Below are 27654 nucleotides of genomic sequence, written 5' to 3' on the forward strand. Positions count from 1 at the left end.
AAATATGCAATATTCACACTACCATATGTGCAATAGGGCAAATTGAATCGAACAAATCATGTTAAAAACTGTTTGATAGAAATAGAAAAATCACAATTATTAAAAGCCTTGGCTTGATCAGACAGTCTACATCTATCTATCTATCTATCTATCTATCTATCTATCTATCTATCTATCTATCTATCTATCTATCTAGTTAATCAGTAATACTACTAATAAGGCAGTGTTACTGTACTGTGTAATGCTTTAATAGTTACTTTGTACACTCAAGTAAACTGCAAGTTCTCTGCAGTTTTTAGGTACCATATTTTTCAGACTATAAGGCGCACCTTAATAAAAAAAAAACATTTTCTTTTAATGTTAAACAAGCGCTGGATGTTAATCTGCAGAGATTTCTCTCCTGAAAACTGTTTATTTGGTGATTAAAGCACTTCCGTTTATGTACAGCAAGCTTAGAGTTTTAAATGAAGTTTCTCCAGCACTAAGGCTAGGTGCAGCAGCATTAGCATTAGCCACTAAGTTAAAACTCTGACTTTTCCGGTAAGCCAGGGCACTATCAGCTAGCGGTTAGTCCCATGTTGCTTGTTTTACCAAGGTAAAAACACACAGTCTGGCTATGCCTTTGGTCACTACCGTGCACTACTGTGGTTTTAAAATTTGACACCATGGCGGACAGTTTTGGCTTTGTTTGTATAGAACAAATGTGAAAAAGAGCATGGGGTCCAGAAAGTCTCACAGAAAAAAAAGTTGCAACGTAAGCTTTTTTCTAATATCGTGCAGCCCTAGTGTGATTGCTTGCTTTAGGCCAGTATAGAGATCTTCCTTTCCTCCAGTTTTAGAACTCCTCCATCCTTCCATTCTTCAGAACTAGAATCAGATTCTGATCCAATCAGCTCAGACCCCTGCTATCCACAGAACCCAGCCTCTTATCTTTTACAATGAACGTCTACAGGACAGCCTACTTCCTGTTCACACCCATCCCAGCCCTCTCTTTCTTCCTTTACTCCTTCACTCCTTTACTATATCACTCCATCACTCCTGTTTTCCTTCCTTCTTCCTCCCAGGATCAAACAGACCAGCCTCATCTCCACAGTCTCACACTCGTCTTCTCTCCAGGATCAGTGTTCACTATTAACACCAGCGTCCTGTGGGTCTCGGTTCTGTATATGCTGTGCTGTGTATACTGTATATATGTTTGGTTTGCACATATATACACAAGTGTATATGTACTCTATACGCACACTAATTATAATAATCAATACACCAATAAATGAATGATTAAGATATATGCTTTTGATATATTTTAAGGTGTATGTGAAAAATTACGTTGTTTTTGCTTTTTTTCTTAATTTCTGACTCTTAATTTATCTTATAATTAAGAGAAAATCAATTTTTTTCCAGCTTTATCTGAGAGTGCTTTCACACCTACCTATCTTGTTTGGGCTGAACCAAAATATCAGTTTTACAAAGTACCATGTACCACATTGTACAACAGATTATGGGTACAACAGATTACAGTGCTGGTGATTCTGTATCTACTGTAACTGTAGATTATTTACAGAGCAGTATGGGTACAACAGATTACAGTGCTGGTGATTCTGTATCTACTGTAACTGTAGATTATTTACAGAGCAGTATGGGTACAACAGATTACAGTGCTGGTGATTCTGTATCTACTGTAACTGTAGATTAATTACAGAGCAGTACGGGTACAACAGATTACAGTGCTGGTGATTCTGTATCTACTGTAACTGTAGATTAATTACAGAGCAGTACGGGTACAACAGATTACAGTGCTGGTGATTCTGTATCTACTGTAACTGTAGATTAATTACAGAGCAGTACGGGTACAACAGATTACAGTGCTGGTGATTCTGTATCTACTGTAACTGTAGATACAGAAACTGCAGTGTGAAACCGAAACCTGGAATAAATTGTCTGGACTTTAAGGTGTGAAAGTGCCATCAGTTCTACACTTTTTATTTGACTCTTTCTCTTCGTTTTTTGTTTATTTGTTTAGTTTTATTCTTTCTCATCCTTTTCTCTTCTGATTTGAATGTTTTTGGCCGTTCCGCAGGTCCGGAGCCTCCTTCAAACCTCGTCTTCAGTGAGGTGACCGACAGCTCTCTAAAAGTGTCCTGGACCAGACCCAAGAGCCCAGTGTCCGGGTTTAAAGTCACATATACACATGTAGAAGATGGTACGAAACTAAATACACAGTACATCATCAAATTCTGACTCTTAACAACTTTTTTACTAGTTTTTTCTAAAGAAATTCCTTCTTACTAGGCAGAATAATTTGCTTAATTCAAGCAACACACTGAAAGCATTAGCAAGATTAGTCTATAAAACAACCATTCTTATAGATAAATGATTTTTAATCAAATAAACAAATAGTTTAAAATAGTATTTATGCAAGAGGCTTCTCTCTACAGAGTGAGAATCACCATTATTACAGTGTACAGCAGGCTTTACACCAAGACATTTTGATGTCTTCAGATTGCTTCTTTAGTTTTGCACAGGAGTTACAGAGCTAATTCAGCTAATAAGTAAAGAAAGTTTATATTCAACAGTTAACATTATGCTAAAGCAAATAATCTTACACTTAAACAATGCTTAGTAAGACACAAAAAATCTTACCAGACGAACAAATAAGATTTATTGCATTAAATTAGAAGAAATCACTTGCTTAGAGTAGGGCTGGGCGATATGGCCCTAAAATAGTATCACAACATTTCATGGTATTTTTACGATAACAACACTTTTGGCGATATGACAAAACACTGAATTACCAAAAAAAAAAAAAAATGCAACAAAATATACATTTTTCTATTATTGCATACAATATTAAATGACACACCCCTAACTTGGATATTAAAAAATACAAGATTTGTTTTAAATCAGATTTATAACAGAAGTTAATGATCCACAATGATCAGTCATCATACTAATAATAATGCACTCCAAATATCTCCATATATCCAGGATTAAAGTAAAATACATAATACTGGACAGATATAATCTCTAGTATTTATATAATGGGAAATAATGAGAACAGTGTGACTTTTTTATATATGTAAAAACATTAAAAAAAATAGTTGTACCCTGATGTGATAATTAGGGGTGGGTGATCTGATACGATATTTTAGGGTATAATATCGTTTATGATATTCAAACATGTTAGTGATATTATTGCGTACGTTACGATATGGCACACCCGTAGCTAAGAGTTTGTTTTTTTGCTGTGTACTTTGCTGAAAAGCGCACTAGAGATTTAATAAACGTCTTTTATTATATTAGCCAGTGTTTTTGTCCTGCTAATTCTAAGGTTCTCTGATTGTAGGAGAGCCTATATCCGTGGCGGTTGACGGTTCAGACTCCACCCTGCCTCTGTCGAAGCTTTCTCCCGGCTCTTCTTACGAGGTGAGCGTGATATCGTTGCTCGGACTGGACGAGAGCGACCCGATCGACGGCGTCGTCCTCACGCGTGAGTCCTCGCTAATCATTTTTCTGAATATTGCGTATTTAATGATTTCTTGGTGGTTTTATAGTAAATGGTTTTCCGAGGGTATTTTCCCCATTAGGCTCCTGCTTTCATTTCCGGTTTGCTCTTTAACAGCATGTTAAACGGCCCCGGCGCTGCTGATAGATCTAGCAGGTGCAGATCTGGAAAAGTGCGGTCGTATCCGTGCTCAGAGGGCCAGCGCTGGACTGAGTTCCAGAGAAATTTTAAAAAGCTGTGGCCAAGTTTCTTTGAGCGTATTGACAGATTGAACAGCTTAACGCTGGAGAGTCTAACTCCATATCCTTCCCTGTGTCTCAGTGCCCGACCCGCCGACTGACCTCAGGGCCATAAATGTCACGGACACGAAGGCCCTGCTGCTGTGGAGACCGGCTCTGGCCACCGTGGACCAGTACGTCATCGTCTACGGCTCCGAGGAAGGTGAGTAGCATCTCGCGGGCAGGCGTCCACCGCCGCTAACTCCTCGGGGCCTTTTAAAGACCTGAAGATCTGCAACAATACAAGCTTTCACAAAGAGCTTTTCACACACGGCCAGTTAGATCAGGGGAAAGGAATGTACCGACACAAGATGCCCGGGTTACACAGTTAAATCAGTGCTACAGAAAATGTCCTTTTTCCGATTAAAAGCTACTTTTAAATCTGAATTACTGCTGTTTTATAGACCTCACGCTGTCCTTCTGCTCTGGGCAAATCTGAAGCTTTTGCTAGAGTGAGGAAAAGGGCAAAGTGAAGGACATTGTGCACTTTGGTAGATTTAGTAGATCGAGTTTTACGGAGAAACTTTATCTGAGGAGCTCCTGCTGCTGTTTCACAGCATATAAGTCTTTTTACTAGAGTAAAATAGAAAAACAACAGCAAACAGCAATTATTCACTCAGAGAAAAAGAGAGAAAATGGAAGTTCAGAGAAAAGTTCCTCTTGTTCCCCAGACGTATCTAGAATCAGTCCTGGGTACTGAAGCTTTTGCTAAAGTGAAGAAAAGGGCAGAGTGAAGGCGCTTTGGTAGTTTATGGTATTTTACGGACTATCAGCACTTTATCTGAGGAGCTCCTGCTGCTGTTCCTCACTGTATGAGGCGCATTTAAGCGACAGTAATAAGTTGCACAGTAATCTACACAGATTTCTCTCCTGTAAACTGTTTATTCGGGTGAGTAAAGCACTTTTGTTAATTTACAGTAAGCTTAGATTTCCAGTATTTTGGGTGATTAGCAGCAGCGATTAGCGCTAGCAAATGCCGCCTGATAGTGCTAGACTAAGGAACCCTGAGCGTTCTGGTAAGCCAGGGCAATATCAGCTAGCTATTCGTCACTCATAGTTTGTTTTAACACAGTAAACACAGACTACAGTCCGGTATACTCGCCTCTGAATGGCAAAAGAGCTAGCGCTGCAGTTAGCAGCTAATGCTAATAAGCACTCTGTATAACTCTGTACTTCAGTGGAGTGTCTTTACTGCTCCTTAATACCTGACTGATAGAATTCATACATAAGGAGCACCGGATTATAAGGATCACTGATGTTTTTGGGGAGAATTATAAATTTATAAATTTTAGTTTATAGAAGTTTATAACACTGGTCTGGATATACACCACGTTTTAAGTTTAAAGTCGTACAAACCACTGGCAGCCTCTCCATCCATTAGAGACTGTCCCTTTTACCAGACAGATATATGTTTTTTCACTCAGGATACTTAAACCACAGCATATGTCTACGTGAAGCAGATCATATCAAACATTAATGACAAAAATGTCTGGAAACCCCATTTATCTCTTTTTATCATCTTTCATGTTTTTTCTTGTGTTTGCTAAAGCTATAGTTTGCTTTCCAGGCATTTCAGGACGTTGTATTGAGAAACAGAGCAAGAAAATGATTGTAAACCTTCTGAAATACACATTTCTAATCAAAAAAGAACAAAATCTCAAGCAGATAAAGCTGGATGACCAGCCAGATTATGGTGATTTTTCAGCTTCGACCAAAGAAGTCACCAGTTTTATCAAAATAATCAACCAGTTCAACCATCTGGACCAGTGGTTCTCCAACGTCTTAGACCACATTCCAACCAAACTAAATCTTCCAAATAGTGGTACCCGCGTCACAGTTTAAGAGCCACTGATCTAGAAGTCCTCATTTACATTTAAGTATCTGTAATAACTGTGTATTTACACAATAACAATCCATGTAATAACAGTAACTACTGGTAAAGTATGCATTGTTACAGATTCATTACAGTTAAACAGGTTATGTAATTCCACATGTGTATAAAAATAAACTAAAACATATCAAAAATGTAATTATACCTGTCAGAGTGTGTATTAAATAAGCTGTGTATAAGTTTTTTAGTAGCATTAGTATTTTAGCTAGCTCATCACTAAGGTTAGTTAGCTTGTCGCTAAGGTTAGCTAGCTCGTCACTAGCGTTAGTTCTCTCCTCGGTATCATAAGTATTTTGCTCATCACTAAGGTTAGCTAGCTCATCGCTAGCTTTAATTCTGTACCCAGTAACATTAGTATTTAAGCTAGCTCATCATTAAAATTAGCAAATTGGCAGCTAAGGTTAGCTAGCTCGTCGCTAGCTTTAGTTCTCTTCCGGTAACATTAGTATTTTAGCTAGCTCATCAATAAGGTTAGCTAGCTCGTCGCTAGCTTTAGTTCTGTACCCAGTAACATTAGTATTTTAGCTAGCTCGTCATTAAGATTAGCTAGCTGGCAGCTAAGATTAGCTAGCTCTTCGCTAGCTTTAGTTCTGAACCTGGTAACATTAGTATTTTAGCTAGCTCATCACTAACATTAGCTAACTAGTAGCTAAGGTTAGCTAGCTATTCGCTAGCTTTAGTTCTCTCCCTGGTAACATTAGTATTTAAGCTAGCTCATCACTAAGGTTAGCTAACTAGTAGCTAAGGTTAGCCAGCTCTTCGCTAGCTTTAGTTCTCTCCCTCGTAACATTAGTATTTAAGCTAGCTCATCACTAAGATTAGCTAACTAGTAGCTAAGGTTAGCTAGCTCTTCACTAGCTTTAGTTCTCTCCCCGGTAACATTAGTATTTTAGCTAGCTCATCAATAAGGTTAGCTAGCTCGTTGCTAGCTTTAGTTCTGTACCCAGTAACATTAGTATTTTAGCTAAATCATCACTAAGGTTAGCTAGCTCTTCGCTAGCTTTAGTTCTTTTCCGGTAACAGTATTTTAGCTAGCTCATCACTAAGGTTAGCTAGCTTGTCGCTAGCTTTATTTCTACACCGGTAACATCAGTATTTTAGCTAGCTCGTCACTAAGGTTAGCTAGCTTGTCACTAAGTTTAGCTAGAGATCTTTAGGCACACAGTCTGTTTGAATGAAGTACAAAGTGAGACCAATCTAGGCTGAAAAAACAGCTAATCCATCAAAAACTAATTCAATTATTATAATAATTTTTCAGTTTTCAGATTTTCTAAATCCAGATTAGACTATTTCTTTTTCTAACTCTGATTTCAGTGTTTAGTTTCACTCTGAGATTTACTGAGTGTGTATAAATGTCTTTATTACTCTGCTGGTAATGTGTGTTTATCTGTGTTATAGTTTCTGGCTCTGAACAGACCGTTAAAGTGTCGGGTAACGCGGCGGAGCAGCAGCTGCAGTCTCTCAGAGCAAACACTAAATACACCGTCACCATCATCAGCCAGCTGGGAGAACACAAGAGCCCAGCCGCCATCACCATCTTCACCACCACCAGCGGTCAGTGCACAGCTTCTGTACAGATCTATCAGCTAACAGCATCGGTTTATTAAACGAACAATCATATCAAAAGAAAAAATCACACTTTCTCATTTCCCATTTTATATATATATATACATATTATGGCAAGCCAAACAGGAAATATATAATAAAAGCTGATATATATATAATGAAAGCTGATATATATATAATGAAAGCTGATATATATATATATATAATAAAAGCCGATATATATATAAATATATATATAATGAATGCTGATATATATATAATGAAAGCTGATATATATATATAATAAAAGCCGATATATCAGCTTTCCTTATATATATATATATCGCTTTATATATATATCAAGATATTATTTTAGCCTGCTCCAAATCCTGCTTTTGAGTTGGTCCTTCTACCATTGCAGAAAAAAAATCCTAACGTTAGAGGAAACACTGCGATTTGACCTATAATAAACTAGTCAATGTTCAGTATGAATTATTATATGTTTCTCTTATTAATAAAGGAAATAAAGGAAAGTGCTTTATTTTATTTATTTCCAGACAAATATATTTAGTTGCCAAAAATTCAGTGCATTCCCTGATTAACTCATGAAGAACAAGTTGGTAAAACAGGAAACATCAACATGAGCAAAACAGAATAATAGAGGAAAACTCTCCTGTCCTGCTCTGTGATAGGCTCTGGTGGAAGAGGGGAGGGGCCTCGCGACCTGACCGCCAGTCAGGTGACCCCACGCACGGCCGTGTTGTCATGGAAACCACCTGCTTCAGCCGTGACGGGCTACAAGCTGACGTACTTCACAGAGAGCCAGGAGATGAAGGTGAGACAAAAATTAAAAACACTGAGACGGATGATTTTATAAAGTATTATAAAGAGTTTATCCTGCTTTTGTTGGAGTAACTGTCTCTACAGTCCAGAGAAGACTGTCTACTAAATTTTGGTAGGAATAATTGCTGTGAAGATTTGTTTGCATCCTAAAGATGATCCCAACTCATCAAGTATTGGTTGGCATGCCGTCATTTAGGAGATTCCATGATGCCAACTGGTTTATGTTGATCTACTCCAGAGAGTCATAAGCCCTATCCGGTTGGGTTTAGTATCTCAGGGGGTTCTGGGTAATTTTCTCTTTTATAGGGGTTTTTACCCTCTGTGATTTTATTCCTGTCCAGAACGATCATGTACGTGTTTTTCTCAGACGTCCTCTGAGAAAATTACAGGCTGAATTATCTACTGTTTTCCTCTGAACTCCGTGCTCCTCCGGCAATTTTAGTCCCGTCCGGACGCACATCTCTGAGTTTCGTCTCCTCGCCTTTAATAAAATAGCTATTTGTCCACTGTCATGCACCGTAATTACACTTTGGGCGTGCAATGGTTTCCACGGAGATCCATGTTAAAAACACAACAGCGAATGGAAACGGAGGAGCTACTGAACACCACAATGTCATGTGACCGAGAAATCCTAAAAACTGACTGGTCCTGATCCAAGAGATTTATAACTGAGTAAAAGTGTAAAATATTCACTGTGGCATTGTTTCGATAAGCTTCTACAATGTCACAAGATTAATTTTAATCCAATGTTGCATTAATTTTTACTAAGATCTTGCAGCAGTATTGATGATGGTAGAGTCTGACCTCTGCACAAAGCAGCTCTTCTCCATCCAGCACATCCCAAAGATTCTCAGTGAGGTTAAGATCTGGACTCTGTGCTGAACTCTCTCTCAATCCATGTGTGAAAATGATGATCTCATGCTCCCTGAACCCTGAACTCTTTCACAATTCCAGCCCCATTAATCCTGACATTGTTATCTTGGAATATGCTCGTGTTCATCAGGGAAGAAAAAATTGATCCATAGATGGAATAACCTGGTCTATATTCAGTATATTCAGGTAGTCAGCTGACCTCATTCTTTCAGCACATACTGTTGCTGAACCTAAACCTGCAGACCAACTGCAGCATCAACCAACCAACCCCACATCATTTACTTACTTACATCCAGGTAGAGACTTTTATTTTGGTCAGGCAGTGTGTTCACTATTGTGTTAGTTACACTTTATTACTCCTCCCCCAACAGGAAGTGATCATTGAACCTGGAATCACTGAGTATAAGCTGACAGGGCTTCACCCCTCATCCACCTACACCGCCCGACTGCAGGGTCAGAGAGGAGGAGTCTACACTACAGCTATCTCCACCCAGTTCACTACAGGTAACTACAGCTACCTCCACCCAGTTCACTACAGGTACACTACAGCTATCTCCACCCAGTTCACTACAGGTACACTACAGCTACCTCCACCCAGTTCACTACAGGTACACTACAGCTATCTCCACCCAGTTCACTACAGGTACACTACAGCTATCTCCACCCAGTTCACTACAGGTACACTACAGCTATCTCCACCCAGTTCACTACAGGTAACTACAGCTATCTCCACCCAGTTCACTACAGGTAACTACAGCTATCTCCACCCAGTTCACTACAGGTACACTACAGCTATCTCCACCCAGTTCACTACAGGTACACTACAGCTATCTCCACCCAGTTCACTACAGGTAACTACAGCTATCTCCACCCAGTTCACTACAGGTACACTACAGCTATCTCCACCCAGTTCACTACAGGTACACTACAGCTATCTCCACCCAGTTCACTACAGGTACACTACAGCTATCTCCACCCAGTTCACTACAGGTAACTACAGCTATCTCCACCCAGTTCACTACAGGTACACTACAGCTATCTCCACCCAGTTCACTACAGGTAACTACAGCTATCTCCACCCAGTTCACTACAGGTAACTACAGCTATCTCCACCCAGTTCACTACAGGTACACTACAGCTATCTCCACCCAGTTCACTACAGGTACACTACAGCTACCTCCACCCAGTTCACTACAGGTAACTACAGCTACCTCCACCCAGTTCACTACAGGTACACTACAGCTATCTCCACCCAGTTCACTACAGGTACACTACAGCTATCTCCACCCAGTTCACTACAGGCACACTACAGCTACCTCCACCCAGTTCACTACAGGTACACTACAGCTATCTCCACCCAGTTCACTACAGGTAACTACAGCTACCTCCACCCAGTTCACTACAGGTAACTACAGCTATCTCCACCCAGTTCTCTACAGGTACACTACAGCTATCTCCACCCAGTTCACTACAGGTACACTACAGCTACCTCCACCCAGTTCACTACAGGTACACTACAGCTATCTCCACCCAGTTCACTACAGGTACACTACAGCTATCTCCACCCAGTTCACTACAGGTACACTACAGCTACCTCCACCCAGTTCACTACAGGTACACTACAGCTACCTCCACCCAGTTCACTACAGGTACACTACAGCTATCTCCACCCAGTTCACTACAGGTACACTACAGCTACCTCCACCCAGTTCACTACAGGTACACTACAGCTACCTCCACCCAGTTCACTACAGGTACACTACAGCTACCTCCACCCAGTTCACTACAGGTAACTACAGCTATCTCCACCCAGTTCACTACAGGTACACTACAGCTACCTCCACCCAGTTCACTACAGGTAACTACAGCTACCTCCACCCAGTTCACTACAGGTACACTACAGTCTAAGAAAAATTATTTGTGCAAGTGCAATATCATGATATATTTACACAGAATGATGTTATACAAACTTTTAATTAAATTAAAAATACTATAACACACCTGGAAAACTCACGAGAGTAAAGTCATAAATATTAAAAGGGAAAAGTAGAATAATTATTTAGGCTGCCAGTTTAAAAAGGGAGGGAAAGGAACATTTGCCACTCATGATCTGTTACAGGGCTGCTGTGATTATCATCAGTTATCTACATTTATAACCTGCTGTTTATTAATGCTCTGTTGTTACAGTTATGCAAATTTAGCCCTATTTTAAGGCCAATCTGGTCGGATGCGACTCAATTTTATGATTGAGTTTTAGCTTTATTGTGCATTGTTTTTCATGCAGTAAGAGAGGGGAATCCATATCCGATTAGCTTATCTCTTTACAGAAAACAGTTTATTTGGGTGTGTAAAGCGCTTAAACAAAACATGTTTATATTATATTAACTGCAGTGATCAAAGCATGTGGAAAAGTAGCAGCTTATAGCCAAAATTAAGGTAAATACAGTACATAATACAACGTATCACACACATTAAGCTCAGTTCAGACTCTAGAATTGACTCTCAGGTGTGAAAATGTTCTTAATCCATTAGTCAGAGCAGGAAATCTCTATAATCAGTGTATTTAATCTCAGGTACCCTGCGGTTCCCCTTCCCCTCGGACTGCTCTCAGGAGCTGATGAACGGGGTACGAGAGTCGGGGGTGGTGGAGATTTTCCCTCGTGGGAAAGAAGGAAAACCGGTCCGAGTTTACTGTGATATGGAGACTGATGGAGGAGGCTGGACGGTAAGGAGTGGAGTTTTATAACCCAGTTATTATTCTTTCTTTAAATCCCTCTGTTTAGCAGCACACTGATCCCCTTACAGTTTAACCCCCTGGGGTTATAGAAGGTGATAGCTTCTTAACTTTTATGATTTTTAATGTTATTATTAAGTTACCTTTATACAACACAATACAGCATGGTTAAAACCTTCTGCCATTCGCTGTGTGTTAACTGATGGACTGGGGGTAAAAGTATGTGAACCCCTAGACTAATGATAATCTTTTCTAAGAGCTAATTGGAGGCAGGATGTGATGAGATGTGATTGGATGTGTTGGTTAAAGCTGCCCTGCCCTATAAAAAACAATCACACAGCAGTTTAGAGTTTGCTGTTCTTTAGAAGCTTGATTTCTTGATGTGAATCATGCCTCGCACAAAAGATCAAGCTCTCAGAAGATCTACGTTCAAGTAATCGTTAACTTGCATGAAGCTGGAAATGGATACAAAAGTATCTCTAAAAGCTTTGATGTTCACGTGTCCACGGTAAGACAGACGCTCTACAAATGGAGAAAGTTCAGCACTGTTGCTGCTACTCTCCCTAGTCGTGGTAAAGTCCTGTAAAGATGACTGTAAGAGCACAGCACAGAATGATCAATGAGGTGAGGAAGAATCCTAGAGTGTCAGCTGAAGACTTAATACAGAAATCTCTGGCACATGCTAACATTTTTACTGATAAAGCTACAATATGGAAAATATTAAACAAGAATGTGCTTCATGAGAGGACACCACGGAGGAAGACACTGCTGTCCAAAAAAACAGCTAATGACCAATTTATGCAGAAATCCAAGTAAATCCAAACGGTTTCACATACTTTGTCTTGACTGAAGAGTGTATCTGCTCAGTGTGTGTGTGTAAGCTGACAGGTTAGTGTGTGTGTGTGTGTGTGTGTGTGTTCCAGGTCTTCCAGAGAAGAAAGGATGGGAAGACGAACTTCTTCAGGGGTTGGCAGGAGTACAGTAAGGGCTTCGGGGAGCTGGAGGGAGAGTTCTGGCTGGGTGAGGAAATCATTCATCACAGAGAGAGAGAGTGTTTAGAGTTCCTCAGAACTGCAGAAGCCCTGACATACACAAACAGAAGCCCTGAGATACACAAACAGAAGCCCTGAAACATCAGAACGTCAGCTCTATTTAAACACTTAAACCAGTATCACAACAAAACAGCAGCCAAATCTCTCACTTTACGTAGCTTTAACACATTTATTACAAACCACAGTGAATTAAAACAGATTTACACAGTGTTACAGCACGCTGTAGTAACGCAACATCCTTATACCAAACAGTAACTACACAACTACACAAGGCTACCCTGTGCTGCTATATATTTCAGTGTATTTCACTGGTTCGAATCCCAGTCATGTAGCTTGCCATCAGCAGCCGGAGCCCTGAGAGAGTACAGTTGTCCTTGCTCTCTCTCTGGGTGGGTACAGTACAGTAGATGGTGCTCTCTCTTTCCCCTCATCACTCCTAGGGTGATGTGGATCAACACAAGGCTGCGTCTGTGAGCTGATGTATTAGAACCGAGTCACCGCATTTTCCTCCGAGAGTTAGCGCTGTGATGCTACTCGACAAAAGAGGTTTAAAAAGAGGCGGAGTCTGACTTCACATGTATCGGAGGAGGCGTGTGCTAGTCTTCACCCTCCTGGTGTTGGAGCATCACTAGTGATAGGGGGAGTCCTAATGAATGGGTTGGGTAATTCGCCGTGTAAATTGGTAATAAAACACTAAGCAGATCAATAAAAGAAAAAGAAAATTATGCATTTTTTTTGTTTTGAGCAGCCAAATCCTTGTATTTTTTTTTTTTTTTTAAATGTACATACCCACATTGCGATGGCGAAGTGTAAAATTGTGATGTACCCCAATTTTTTTTTTTTTTTACTTTTTCCACAGAAAAGGTAGAATAGTTTTTATTTCCATTATTTCTTTAAATAGTGATAAGCAACTTACCTGTACAATGCAATGCATGTTAAAATCAATAATATTGATTTTAAACTCTATTTTATATTTGCTTTAAATTATTATTATTATTTCATGCAAAATCTTGGTAAGTTGTAAGTTAAAGTATGAAAGAGAGAAAGTTTGTAGATTTTTTTTTTTTTTTTTGCTGAATGTAAAAAACTGTCACTTATACTATAAATAATTTATTTATATTTATTTATGTTTATTTGTTGCCATAGTATATTCTTGAAAGTAATTTAAAATATTTAATGTTTTGTCACATCGCCAAGAACACCATACGATACTATATTTTACCAGAAATATTACAACATAAATTTGAATTACAAACTGAATTAGAATTCTAAAGTGTGAACTATGCAGTTATAACATTTGTAAGCCTAATTTACTGTAAACCTGATATTTTTTCAATTCTGTAATAAAGAATAGTACGGTCTCTGGCGCCACCTTGTGGATAATATAATTCACAGACAGTCCATGCACTAAATATGTAGTATTATTATTAATGTGATTAATATGTAATTTCTCTCTCTTTCTCTTTCTTCACTTTTAGGCAATGAGCTTCTCCACAATCTGACCATGATGACCCCCATGTCCATGAGAGTGGACCTGAGGTCCGGATCTGAGTCCGTCTACGCCGCCTACTCCACCTTCTCTGTAGACACCATGAAGAGACACTACACCCTCCGAGTGTCGGGGTATTCAGGAACAGCAGGCCAGTCTGCAATTATAAACTAATCGAGATCAGAGATGCTGTATTTAATGTATTTAGTGATTTTTACCTCCTACAGTTTTACTGCAGTAGAGTGCAGATCACAGGTATTTCAATACCACGGTGATCTACAATATATACATATATATATATACAGCTCTGGAAAAAATTAGAGAGCACTTAAAAATGATGAGTTTCTTTGATTTTACCAAATTAAAGCAGCATGAAGTTATCCAAAAGCAGTGTGTAAGACTGGTGGTGGAGGAGAACATGATGCCAAGATGCATGAAAACTGATCAAATCACAAACAATCACAAAACCATTAATTAAGTCATTAATTAGCCTAAATACCGTCCATTTAAAATCCAATCCCACCACTAGGTGGCAGTATAATGGCCTCATAAGAGGACACCAGGCCTGGCTTGAGCACTTTTCCTGTGGTTACAATAGCGAATACAAGATAGAATGCTATAATAGGGCCCATTGTCTGGTTAAAAAGAATTAAAAGTTATTATTAATGATTTTATGGTATATTTTTCCTCTCTACAGGTGATTCTATGACGTATCATGACAGACGGAAGTTCTCCACGCGAGACCGAGACCCCCAGCCCTTCATCACCCGCTGCGCCATGTCCTACAAAGGAGGCTGGTGGTACAAAAACTGCCACGAAGCTAATCTCAACGGCCTGTACAATACACACACCGACCACCAGGTACACACACACACTATACACACACACACACATTTAGCTTTAGCTTTAGATATTTTATATTATAAGCATAACTAAACCTCCTCCACCCTCAGCACAAATTAAAAAATACTAAAAATGAGACGGGACTTTGCAAGGGGCACTGGGTGATGTATGGGTTTAGGGGTGGAGCACAATAATAGCGTTTTTTAAAGGTTAGGAAATGTTTATAAAATTTTAATCGGTACTGATATGTTTTATTACTTCAGAGGAACACATATCAGCTATTAATGAAAATAAAAAATAATAATTAAAAAAAAAGATATATATATATTAGGATTTAGTGGATCTTTATATTAATTAATGTGTGTTTCAGGGTGTGATCTGGACCGCATGGAAAGGGAAGGACTTCTCCATTCCATTCGCTGAGATGAAGCTCCGCCCATCCTCCTTCAACCCCCGGACACAAGGATAGACAGAACCAGGGAGGAAGAGAAGAGGAATAACACAAAACACACACACACACACAGATATGTACAGTATAATCACACACACACACACATGTGCCGGATGAGTATGTGGTATAAAGCAGGTTTATCAGTATATGATATTGTACAGTTTTCTGTATGTATTTTCTCTCTGTATTCTGTGCAGTTGTGGTATGTATGAATACTATGCACTGTCTCCCTCACTATGAAGCTACGCTACAACTGAGCAACTTTACCCTGGATATATAAAATTATATTTATACAGTACTGTGCAGTAGTTTTAGTCCCTCCTCTGTAAAATATTATCCTTATCTGGCCAGTAAGTGATTATTTACTGAGTAAAACACTCATTTTAAAATAAATACAAATTACATTCATAGAAAAAGTAGTGTTTCTACATTACTGTGTTCATTAAATCATCTATAAACCTAAACAGATTAACGAGACACATGTTTCTTCATTTATTATATACAGTAATTTTTGCCACATACATATATTTCAACACTGCATCAATGAAATGTATAACTATAACTATTTTAGTCTTGTTTTAAAAGAAAAAAAAACTAACTGTGACTTAAAATGTCATTTTAGTACCACTTCAAAAGAAGGATCCTTTATAAAGGGTTTATAAATCGTTTATAAAGTAGTTTATTATTGGGTATTAATTAGGTATAATTCGTTGATTCATTAATTATAATAATTTAATATAATATTAAATTACTTAATTTAAAATGACTTCACTAAAACTTAAAATAAGTGCTTATTATTGTTTTTAAAATATTTACCATATTTATATATTTACTTTATAAACTATTTATACACTCTTTATAAAGGAGCCTTATTTTAAAGTTGTACCGTCTTTTTCCTATTTGGCCGACAAACATTGAAAGTGCTTTTTTTTAAACCGTTTTCAGTTAAATAATTTTGAATCAGAGCATCACATCAGCATCATATCAGCAGCTGGTTTTATGGTAAATCAGATAAGTCAGGTCTTAATGATGGTAAATCAGGTGAGCTGCTGATGGAATTGAACAACATTCGTTTACACTGTTAAATTCTTCTTAATTGTACCGGTTTATGTTTAGCTGCACCTGTTCTAAAGGCATCTGGAGATTTAACAGTGAAAATCATTGAATATAAAGGGAAAATTAGGGTTCTAAAACTTTTGCACGGTACTGTATATCTGTGTGTACTCCACTTGTATTTTTGCATTCTGTTTCTGTTGTGTTTCTGATTGTATGTTAAATGTTCTGGCGCTCAGATGTTGCACAGTCTAAATAAAGAAAATGGACAAAATAAGCATTTTTAATCCGTGTATCATTCTTTTCATTTTTCAATTGAAAATCCAAAATTGGTAAAGGAAAAAAAAAACAACAACTTTATTTAGCTTTTTGCTTTTAAATGTAATAAAAAAACAACAAATAAAGGCTTGTATTTTCTGTTTTTATTTGATGATACAAACAAAAATGAAAAAAAAAAAAAAAACGGACCAGAAGCCAAACTTAATTTAGATTTTTAAAATAAGATAATACTAGAAAACATAACAAAAATACATAAAAAAGATGTATTATATTATTTTTTTATTATAGACTTAGGACACAATACATCAAGCTGAAAAAATCCTGAAAAAAGGACAAAAAAAATCGATATTTTCCATAGACGTATTTTTTTTCTTTAAATGAGCTGTTCCACCTTAAATTCAAGCACAATTTAAGGTGGAACGGATAAATCGAAAAATTAGCAAACTTGAAACTTTTTCAGTTTGGAACATTCCGCTTCCACCTTAAATTTTGCTGAAATTACATTAAGGCAACTCAAGTTTGTCCTTGATATATAAAATTATATTTAAACAGTACTGTGCAATAGATTTAGTCCCCTGTAAAATATTAGAATAAAAAAGCTCCTTATCCGGAAAGTAGCTGTTTATTTACTCAATAGAACACTGATTTTAAAATAATTACAAATTACATTCATACAAAAAGTAGTGTTTCCACATTACTGTGTTTATTAAATCATCTATAAACCTAAAGAGATTAATGCGACTCCTCTGAGTATTATTAACTATGGATGCATTAAATTAATAAAATGATTTGTCTGAAAACAAAAAATCTAAATTTTCTTTAGGTTTATTATATATCTTTTTGTCGCATACATGTATTTCAACATTGCATCAGTGAAAAAGCCCATAAATATATATTTTTCTTGCTTTTAAAGGAAAAAAAAACATCTAACTAAACACATTTGAACCTTTTTTCAGTGTGGAACGTTCCACCTTAAAAATAATTGAGCCATTCTACCTTAATTTTAAGCACAATTTAAGGTGGAACGGATTAATAAAAAAAGAAATTTAGAAGAAAATTAAAACATTTTTTGTTTATCAGTTTGGATCTTTCCCGTTCCACCTTAAATCATGCCGAAGTTACTGTATGGCAACATTGTGGCGATTCAGAAAGAAGTGCCGAAATGTAACTGCAGCACAATTTAAGGTGGAACAGATCAGTTTAAAAAAGGCAAACTTGAAACCTTTTTTTAGTTTGAAACTATTTCGTTCCACCTTAAAAATAAATGAGCCATTCTACCTTAATTTCAAGCACAATTTAAGGTGGAACGGATTAATTAAAGAAGCAAACTTGTTTCCCGTTCCACCTTAGAATGAATGAGTCCTTCCACCTTAAATTTAAGCACAATTTTGGGTGGAAACGGATCGATTTTAAAGAAGCATAAACCTAAAAACCTGTTTTTTTTTCAGTTTGAAACTTTTCCGTTCCACCTTAAATCCTGCTGAAGTTACATTACGGCAACACTGTGGCGACTCAGATGCGCCATAATGTAACTGCAGCACTATTTAAGGTGGAACGGAAAAGTTTTACCAAGAAGCTATTCTTTCATTTGATTGGTCAAAGTCTGATCACGTTCTCTGAACAGAAAGTGAAAGGAGACGCGTCTGAAATCGCTGACACACTGTCAGGCCTCCTTTAAAACCTGGTTAAAACCTCCTGTAAAATTACTTTTAGCCAGTTTTAGTGTGATTTTATTGGGAGAAAGGTGTTGGAGAAGCAGTGGGAAGATGCTGAACTCTTCTACCCAGTATGAGATGAGCAGTGGAGGCTTTAACTTTGAGAACGCGCGCAGGTGAGCTTCATCTCATCACTATCACCCTCTCTAAACCCATCCAGAACCCTCACCTGAGCTCTACAGGTGATCCAGGTGTGCAGGTGCTGCTGGATCTGACTGGAGATCAGTCATGCTGTTAGATTATATCTGTTCTACTCATATCTCAGGTGTAATTATAGGTATATGCTGGAATAGATAAAACATGATTGGTGGGAAGTTTGCATCTATAGTGTTAGCATTGGAGCTACAATGCTAATGTAGCTAATATAGGATACATAGAAAAACATACCCGTCGTTAGCATCATGCTAACCATATAATAAGATGCCACCAATTGGAATGATATTATATAATTTATGATATAGTTAAAATGGCATCAATGAATATTGGGCTAATTATGTAAGATAATAGAGACCACCGCCAGTTAGCATTTTGATCATGATGCTAATTGAATATATACACAGCTCTGGGGAAAATGAGGCCACTTAAAAATTTACCAAATTGAAAACCTCTGGAATATAATCAAGAGGAAGATGGATGATCACAAACCATCAAACCACCAAACTGAACTGCTTGATTTTTTTGCACCAGGAGTAAAGCAGCATAAAGTTATCCAAAAGCAGTGTGTAAGACTGGTGGAGGAGAACATGATGCCAAGATGCATGAAATTAAAACTGTGATTAAAAACCAACCAGGGTTATTCCACCAAATATTGATTATTTCTGAACTCTTAAAACTTTATGAATATGAACTTGTTTTCTTTGCATTATTTGAGGTCTGAAAGCTCTGCATCTTTTTTGTTATTTCAGACATTTCTCATTTTCTCTAAATAAATGCTCTAAATGAGAATATTTTTATTTGGAATTTAGGAGAAATGTTGTCTGTAGTTTATAGAATAAAACAACAATGTTCATTTTACACAAACATAAACATATAAATAGCAAAATCAGAATAACTGATTCAGAAACTGAAGTAGGCTCTTTATTTTTTCAGAGTTTAGTATTATTTATATTTTTATCTTGCTGTATTTTTGTTGTAACTTTGGGAAGGAGAGTAACATCATTTGAATATTCTGTATATCCTGTAAATATGCAGTACTGACAATAAATCAATAAATCTACTTGACTGGACCTGATATATGAAAATATGCCACCAATGACCAGTGTGCTTTGCTTATTATATAATAATATAACATATAACATTTGAACAAGTAAACCAGTGACAGGGTCATGGCTGCATTTAAAGACTAAAATAACGTTAATGGACAGATTATACATAATGTTTTATATACTAGAGCTGCACGATATTGAATTTAGATTTATAAAAAATACAAGAACTTTCACCAAAAGTCTCCTGAAGTCAATAGAAGTCAAGATAATATCGTAACATGAGATGATCTGTGATTCCCACCCTTACAATCTATTAAAGTATGTAAAATATCAGTAGAAGCACCTGAATATTGTGTACCTCAGTTCTCGTTTCCAGGTAATGCTGATTCCTTTAGTATCCTGTAATGGGTTTCTGCTTTTTCTCCTGTTGTCAGAAATGCAGTGTTGGAGGCGGATTTAACAGAGAAGGGCTATAAAGCACCTAAAGCCAGGAAGACTGGAACCACCATCGCTGGGATCGTCTTTAAGGTCTGTAAACTTCTCAGTTTACTACAGTTTTCACTGCTTAGAAACACCTGAATCAAATGATCATCTCAATTAAGAGAAGGAATCCAGGATCCTCAGAGCCTTCACCCACACCAATTTGGTTATTTATAAAAAATAAGATTTTTCTTTCACTGTGAGAGACTAAAATTCTTATGTGAGCATCCAACACACCTGCAAATGAATCCCAAATTACTCCCTAAACACTGCTCCCTGAAAAGTGTACGCACTAAAAAGCCATTTGCTTTCTTTGGAGATCCCTCTGTTACTGGTCACCACTCTACAAAGGTGTGATAAGGGTGTGTTGCCTGCTTTGGCCTTATATACCAGTGCCAACAGGTGTGCCTGGTTTGCACTGTTCACCTCTTGGAATTCTGGGATTTAGAGTTCCCTTAGGTGTCAGAGCAGCTGGCAGTACAGGCCGACCACTTAAATATATAATAAATCAAATCAGGGGGGCGTCTGTGTAAAATATTTCACACTTTTACTCAGTGATAGAACTCCTGCATCCGGACTGCAATTGTAAAAACAGGAGGACCAGTGAGTTTTTAGACTTTTTTTTCTCGGTCAGATGACATCATCACGGTGTTCAGTAGCTCCTCCATTTCCACTCACTGTTGTGTTTTTAACGCGGATCTCTGTGAAAACGGAGCACGCCCAAAGTGTAATTACGGTGCGCGGCATTGGACAAATAGCTATTTTATTAAACGCGAGGAGACGAAACTCAGAGGACATTTGAGAAAAACACGTTCATGATCGTTCTGGACAGGAATAAAATCACAGAGGATAAAAACCCCCATAAAACAGAAAATTACCACAGAACCCCCGTGAGAAACTAATCCCGTCCAGATAGGACTTAACACAGCAGCACAAACCCAACTTTTACTTGAACAATAAACAGAATAAAGAATAAAATAACATTATTGTTTCCTTAAATGAGCTGCTTTTGTATCTTCACAGCAAGAACCAGCCGGTCAGTTTCCTCTGCTGAGAAGCGCAAAACACCACGCTGTTAAGATACGAATGCGCCAAAATCAGAGCTCACCTGACTCTTTAAGGGGAATGACAACTGAAACTCTGGTTGATTTATTTCACGTTACGCTCAAAATGAACCACACCCATGATTAATTAAGAGAATTAGTACATTACGTTTGCGCATTTCGAGCTGCAAGATGTATTTTTTGCATCATCACCATACCAAAGACACACCGACACGCCCTGTAGATTCACCCTACAGTTGATGACTCGCCTATAGATCAGTAAAGAGTTCTTTGAGATTCAGACAGAATCAGGCATGCACTGTGATATTTGTTTTAGTTAATCTACAGCGTGAAGAAGAGTCTAAAACATAAAAACATATCCAGATACTTATTTTCCATTTTATTCTGATCATTAGTGAATAAACTGTGTTTTATTTATTAAACAGGATGGAGTGATACTCGGTGCTGACACCAGAGCTACAGACGACATGGTGGTGGCTGATAAAAACTGCATTAAGATCCATTACATCGCTCCTAAAATATAGTAAGCAGCTTAATGTTCTTTTTTTACTGAACTGGAGACGGTGTTCTGGGTAAAAAACAGGTAATAATGATAAATCTACACCTTTAATTCTATTTATTGAGACTAAGGCTGTAGAAATCATCACAGCTTTAAAACCCAGTTCCAGACTGTGTTTAGGGAAATCCTATCAGTTTCAGTTTAACAGAGACGCTGCTGAGAAGCTGCTGATCTTATTAATCTTCAGTAACATATCAGGTTCTTCTGTTGGGTTTATTGTAGAGCTTGTATTTTAATATCTCAGTATCTGTAAAGCTGCTGATGTCTAATTTTACTTTAACCCTTTTAGACCTGAATTAAATTTCAGTGATGGAAAAAATATGAATTATATTTTCTCACATATAGTCACTTTCCAATAAAAACCTATTTTTGGTTTATTACATATTTTGAACACACTAACTAACTGTCTTTTACATTCTGTTAAATTTCTTCATGAATGGGCCAACTATTTTTAGATTGACTTCAATATAAAATTTAGGACATTTTTGTTATTCGGCAGTAAATATATATTATGTTAAATTATATATGAATTAACAAAAGTATTGAATTTATTTGTAAATGTAACTTGCATAGGAAGCCTGTGTTTAACTTGTATTCTGTTCAATGTTGACCTTTTTATTTCACAATCCATCTCTAAACAGTAAAACAAGCATGATTAGCTAAGCTGCTGTTTCATTGGCTAGTTCGTGGTCTATTCTCATGGAAAGCAGGCCTCAGTAAGAGTTATGTTCAACAAAACAAGAAAATAAATTATGTCCACGGTAATGGACGCAGGGTCTGAAAGGATTAATCAGCTGATCCAACATGTGGTTTAAGGAGTGTAGCAGTTCTTAGGCTGTCTAAAAAAAGGATTTTCTCAGGGAAAAAGAGCAGCTCTTCACCTGAAGTTTCAGTTTCATCTTCTCCGGCATCACAGAGAGATAACAAGGAGTTCCATAGTCTGCAGCTGCAGCTTATCACCAAGACTTTTTTCCAACTCCCAGCTGTTGTTTCTCTCTGATTGGACAGCTGTTAAGTTGTGACATCTCTCTGATTGGACAGCTGTTAAGGTCTGATTTGTCTCTGATTGTAGAGCTGTTAAGTTGTGATTTTTCTCCGATTGGACAGCTGTTAAGCTCTGTTTGTCTCTCATTGGACAGTTGCTGTGGTGCTGGCGTTGCTGCGGATGCTGAGGTCACCACCCAGATGATGTCGTCCAACATAGAGCTGCATTCTCTCAGTACAGGACGTCCTCCTCTCGTCGTCACCGTGACCCGACAACTCAAGCAGATGCTTTTCAGGTCTGATACTCTCCTTTATTATCCTTAGCTTAGATTTTCAGATTTCCACTAAGGCTAGGTGCAGCAGCATTAGCCAGACAGCGCTACACTGAGGAACCCCGAGTGTTCCGGTAAGCCAGGGTGATATTAACTAACGGTTTATTCCACATAGCTTGATTTAACACAGTAAACACGCTACAGACTACAGTCCAATATACTCACCTCTGAACAGTGAAAGAGCTAGCACTTAGTGCACTTAGCAGTTAATGCTAATTCTGCTCCAGCAGTGCTAGCCAGGGTTAGTTTCAGGCTACAGGCTGATAATACTCACCTCTGAACGCTGAAAGAGCTAGTGCTTAGATCAGTTAGCAGCTAATGCTAATACTGCACCAGCAGTGCTAGCTGGGGTTAGCAGCAGGCTAAGTATGCAGTACTGCTGTATAAATATGGTCTGATTAACTGTGTGTGTTTTGGGGACCGAGTGCTCCAGCAGTCTAAAGCGCTGCCACTATGATCGGGAGATCACTGATTCGAATCCTGGTCATGCAACTTGCTTTTAGCTGCCAGAGCCCTGAGAGAGCACAATTGGTCTTGCTCTCTCTGGGTGGGTACAGTAGATGGCACTCTCTCTTTCCCCTCATCACTCCTAGGGTGATATGGATCAGCACAAGGCTGCGTCTGTGAGCTGGTGTATCAGAACCAAGTCACTGCACTTTCCTCCGAGCGTTAGCGCTGTGATGCTACTCGGCAATGCTACAGTATCAGCAGCAGCTTAAAAAGAGGCGGAGTCTGACTTCACATGTGTCAGAGGAGGCGTGTGCTAGTCTTCTTCACCCTCCTGGTGTTGGAGCATCACTAGCCTAGCTAAACTTAGGAGAAAATGGGACAAAAATGGAAATAAATTATTTTAAAAAAACTGTGTGTTTTTCAGGTATCAGGGACACATTGGCTCCTCCCTGATTGTGGGCGGGGTCGATGTTAACGGCCCCCAGCTCTACAGTGTCTACCCCCACGGCTCCTACGACAAACTGCCCTTCCTCACCATGGGTACGTACCCTAACCGTCTGCAGATTTAACACACTCTTAAAAGACAGTTCTTTAAATGGTTATTTTTTTAAGTGTTTTTTGGGAAAATTGGTCTTGACATTGGTTCAAAATCTTATTATAAAATCACATTTTCCCTGTGCATTTTATTGTTGTCTCTGATTGAAACCACCCACTTAGTGTCTGAAAGAGGTTGTTAAAGGCAAAAAAAAATGGGTAAAAAAGCCTCTCGAGCAGAGTTGGTTTTAACATACAGCTCTGAGTATAAGAGAGCACTTAAAAATTATGAGTTTCTTTGATTTTACCAAATTAAAAACCTCTGGAATATAATCAAGAGGAAGATGGATGATCACAAACCATCAAACCACCAAACTGAACTGCTTGAATTTTTACACCAGGAGTAAAGCAGCATAAAGTTATCCAAAAGCAGTGTGTAAGACTGGTGGAGGAGAACATGATGCCAAGATGCATGAAAAAAAACTGTGATTAAAAACCAACCAGGGTTATTCCACCAAATATTGATTATTTCTGAACTCTTAAAACTTTATGAATATGAACTTGTTTTCTTTGCATTATTTGAGGTCTGAAAGCTCTGCATCTTTTTTGTTATTTCAGTCATTTCTCATTTTCTGTAAATAAATGCTCTAAATGAGAATATTTTTATTTGTAATTTGGGAGAAATGTTGTCTGTAGTTTATAGAATAAAACAACAATGTTCATTTTACTCAAACATAAACCTATAAATAGCAAAATCAGAGAAACTGATTCAGAAACTGAATTGAGCTCTTATTTTTTACAGAGATGTATTAGTGTATTAGTTTTTTTAAGCTCCCTACCCAACTACAGTCTAGACTTTGAAACAGAGCTACAATACATTAAATGTGGGAGAATAACTTGGTAAATATGTTTCAGGATCTGGAGCAGCTTCAGCCGTCTCTGTGTTTGAGGACCGATTCAAGCCCAACATGGAGGTAAAACATGTAGTTTCACCACAGTTACAAGACTAACACACTTTGCTGTTCTGCTTTTTTTAATTTGCTGTTAATTTGTGTGGGGTTGTTATAAATATGCAAAACATATGTAAAAAAATGTACCTTAAAGAATCGTTCACTTTTTCTCAAGTTAAATGTTCAGTAAATGTATATTTTAAAAATATTTTGGGAATCAGTGGTGTTATCACTATGATCCAAGGATCACCAGTTTGAAACCCAGGTCATGCTGCTTTTGTATCAGCAGCCGGAGTCTGAGAGAAAATACATGACTGTATACTGAATAATGTGAATCTGAATGAATACATTTGTGTGTTTCAGCTGGAGGAGGCGAAGCAGCTGGTGCGGGATGCTATAGTTGCGGGTATATTCTGTGATTTGGGTTCTGGCAGTAACGTGGATCTGTGCGTGATCACGGAGAAAGGCGTGGATTTTCTGAGGGGTTACGACCAACCTGCCGAGAAGGGCGTCAGGTGAGTGACACACCTGTGTTAGGCTTCTTCCACAGCTACCGTATTGTTCACACTATAAGGTGCACCAGAGTATAAGATGCATTATCAATAAACATCTATTTTTTGGCCCATTTTCATACATACGGCACACCAGATTATTATGCGACACTAGTAAGGAACAGGGGTTTGCCATGTTTTCCTTCGAATTCAGCAGGTCTCACCTCTGGGTGGGGGTAACTAAGTTAAGTAAAGTTAAGCTAAGTTAACAAAACTGTAACTGTAATCTACACAGATTTCTCTCCTGAAAACTGTTTATTTGGGGGAGTAAAATGCTTCCGTTTATTTACAGTAAGCTTAGATTTCCAGATTTACACTAAGGGTGCATGCAGCAGCTTTAGCATTAGCTAGCTGCAGTTAGCGCTAGCATTAAACCGAATTCTAAGAATCCTGAGTGTTCCGGTAAGCCAGGGCAATATTAGCTAGCAGTTCATTCCACGTAAACACGTAGACTACAGTCTGATATACTCGCCTGTGAATAGCGAAAGAGCTAGCGCTTTTTACAGTTAGCGACTAATGCTAATACTGCTCCATCCTCGGTACTGGAGAAACTTTAACAACCAAGTTTGAAGCTCAGAGAAGATGTAAAATTACAGCAGTTTGGAAAGTCCTGAAGAAGAAAGTCATCGCTGGTGTATTAAGTTACAAACGTCAAACAGTCTGTTACACTCATTCTGCGGCCAATAGTAAAACAAGGAAAACAATGAATAAAAGGACAAAACGGATAAAATAAATAAAATATAGTAATATAATAAGCTGTATGTGTTATAATTGTAATAAATGTTGAGTTTAAGTGTAAATGTGTATAACGTTGCTGTCTGTCTCTGTGCTGTAGGGAGGGAAGCTACAGGTATAAGCAGGGCACGACGCCGGTCCTGACCAAAACCATCACCCCGCTCACTCTGGACATCGTAGAGGAATCTGTCCAGACCATGGACACCCAATAAAACTTCACCCAGTGCTTCATTTAACTCCATTTAACATGTTTTTTACTCAACTGGACCAGAAATTACAGGCTGCACATTAAAGATTGATCTGAGAATAAATGGAATTTGTGCTTTATTTAAACAGCAGTCCCTAGAAATTGGAAGAACACAAAATATTGTAATTTATTCACATGTACTATTAGTAAACTCCTTTTAAACTAAAATTAAGCACGTACACATGGCTTATACTTCAATCAATCAATCAATCAATCGATCAATTAATCAATCAATTAATCAACTTTTATTTAAACTCAGAGTATATTAATAGTGGCCTTCATGTATGTAGCCAAGCCAATACACAGGAGTGAGATAGTCAAAGAACAATAATTATTAAATAAAAAGACCCAACATTTTAATAAGATATATAGGATATTTTACAATAAGATATTAACCAGATAAGATACAAAAAATATAATTTAAGTAATAAAAATGATAAGAATGCAACTACAGATGAATAAATAAAACTAAGAACATAAATAAGCAATAGCTAAAAAACAATAAAAGAAGAAACAAATACTAAAATAAACTATATAAAGAAGGTTTACAGAAAGCTAAAACAAACCAAGATTTAAAAAGTTAACTTAAAATGAAATAAAACCAAAAACAACTCAAAAACATAAGAAACATTATAAAAAAATGTACTTAATTTTTTGATCATGATATATTTAAATGGCTCTTAAACCTGATCATTTAAAGTAAAATAAATTAACAAACACAGATAAACAGATCAACATTTGTCAGATTTTATTATTTAAATATTCTTTTAAAGTGTGAGAATTTAGTAACAGGCTTCATTCGTATTATAATCCATTACCTGAAAAATATCCTGAGTATCGCTATCTTATTTTTATATGCGTAGTCTAATAGTGAATCTAATAAAAAAACAGTTTAAAAGACCTTAAGATTTAAACCTAGTAGTTATGCTACACACTGCTAAAATAATATAGAAGTAAACTGTAAGTATTATCTCATGGTCATTTAAAAAAAGACTTTTAAGTATGTTTTAAGTAT

General features: G+C 37.6%; 2 protein-coding genes across 3 annotated transcripts in view; both read left to right on the forward strand.

Moving 5' to 3' along the window:
* LOC103034105 (tenascin-X) overlaps positions 1 to 15571 on the forward strand; it is a 58975-nt gene extending 43404 nt beyond the window's left edge. For both annotated transcript variants that reach the window (XM_049472740.1, XM_049472741.1), the window contains 11 exons: positions 2078 to 2200; positions 3344 to 3487; positions 3824 to 3943; positions 7070 to 7225; positions 7909 to 8051; positions 9304 to 9436; positions 11506 to 11657; positions 12590 to 12686; positions 14197 to 14358; positions 14905 to 15068; positions 15421 to 15571. In XM_049472740.1, coding sequence (XP_049328697.1) covers positions 2078 to 2200; positions 3344 to 3487; positions 3824 to 3943; positions 7070 to 7225; positions 7909 to 8051; positions 9304 to 9436; positions 11506 to 11657; positions 12590 to 12686; positions 14197 to 14358; positions 14905 to 15068; positions 15421 to 15519 — 1493 coding nt within the window. In that variant the 3' untranslated portion in view covers positions 15520 to 15571. The remainder of the gene's footprint in view (positions 1 to 2077; positions 2201 to 3343; positions 3488 to 3823; positions 3944 to 7069; positions 7226 to 7908; positions 8052 to 9303; positions 9437 to 11505; positions 11658 to 12589; positions 12687 to 14196; positions 14359 to 14904; positions 15069 to 15420) is intronic.
* Positions 15572 to 18458: 2887 nt separating this feature from the next.
* Positions 18459 to 26703, forward strand: psmb10 (proteasome 20S subunit beta 10). The gene is made up of 8 exons (XM_022663978.2): positions 18459 to 18664; positions 20188 to 20281; positions 21723 to 21820; positions 22996 to 23136; positions 24047 to 24162; positions 25072 to 25130; positions 25470 to 25621; positions 26493 to 26703. Exons 1-8 carry the CDS (start codon positions 18600 to 18602, stop codon positions 26602 to 26604), a joined length of 837 nt encoding a protein of 278 aa, XP_022519699.2. The 5' UTR covers positions 18459 to 18599; the 3' UTR covers positions 26605 to 26703.
* The last annotated feature ends 951 nt before the right edge of the window (positions 26704 to 27654 follow it).

This window comes from Astyanax mexicanus, unplaced genomic scaffold (assembly GCF_023375975.1).
Source record: "Astyanax mexicanus isolate ESR-SI-001 unplaced genomic scaffold, AstMex3_surface scaffold_31, whole genome shotgun sequence".
NCBI lineage: Eukaryota > Metazoa > Chordata > Actinopteri > Characiformes > Acestrorhamphidae > Astyanax > Astyanax mexicanus.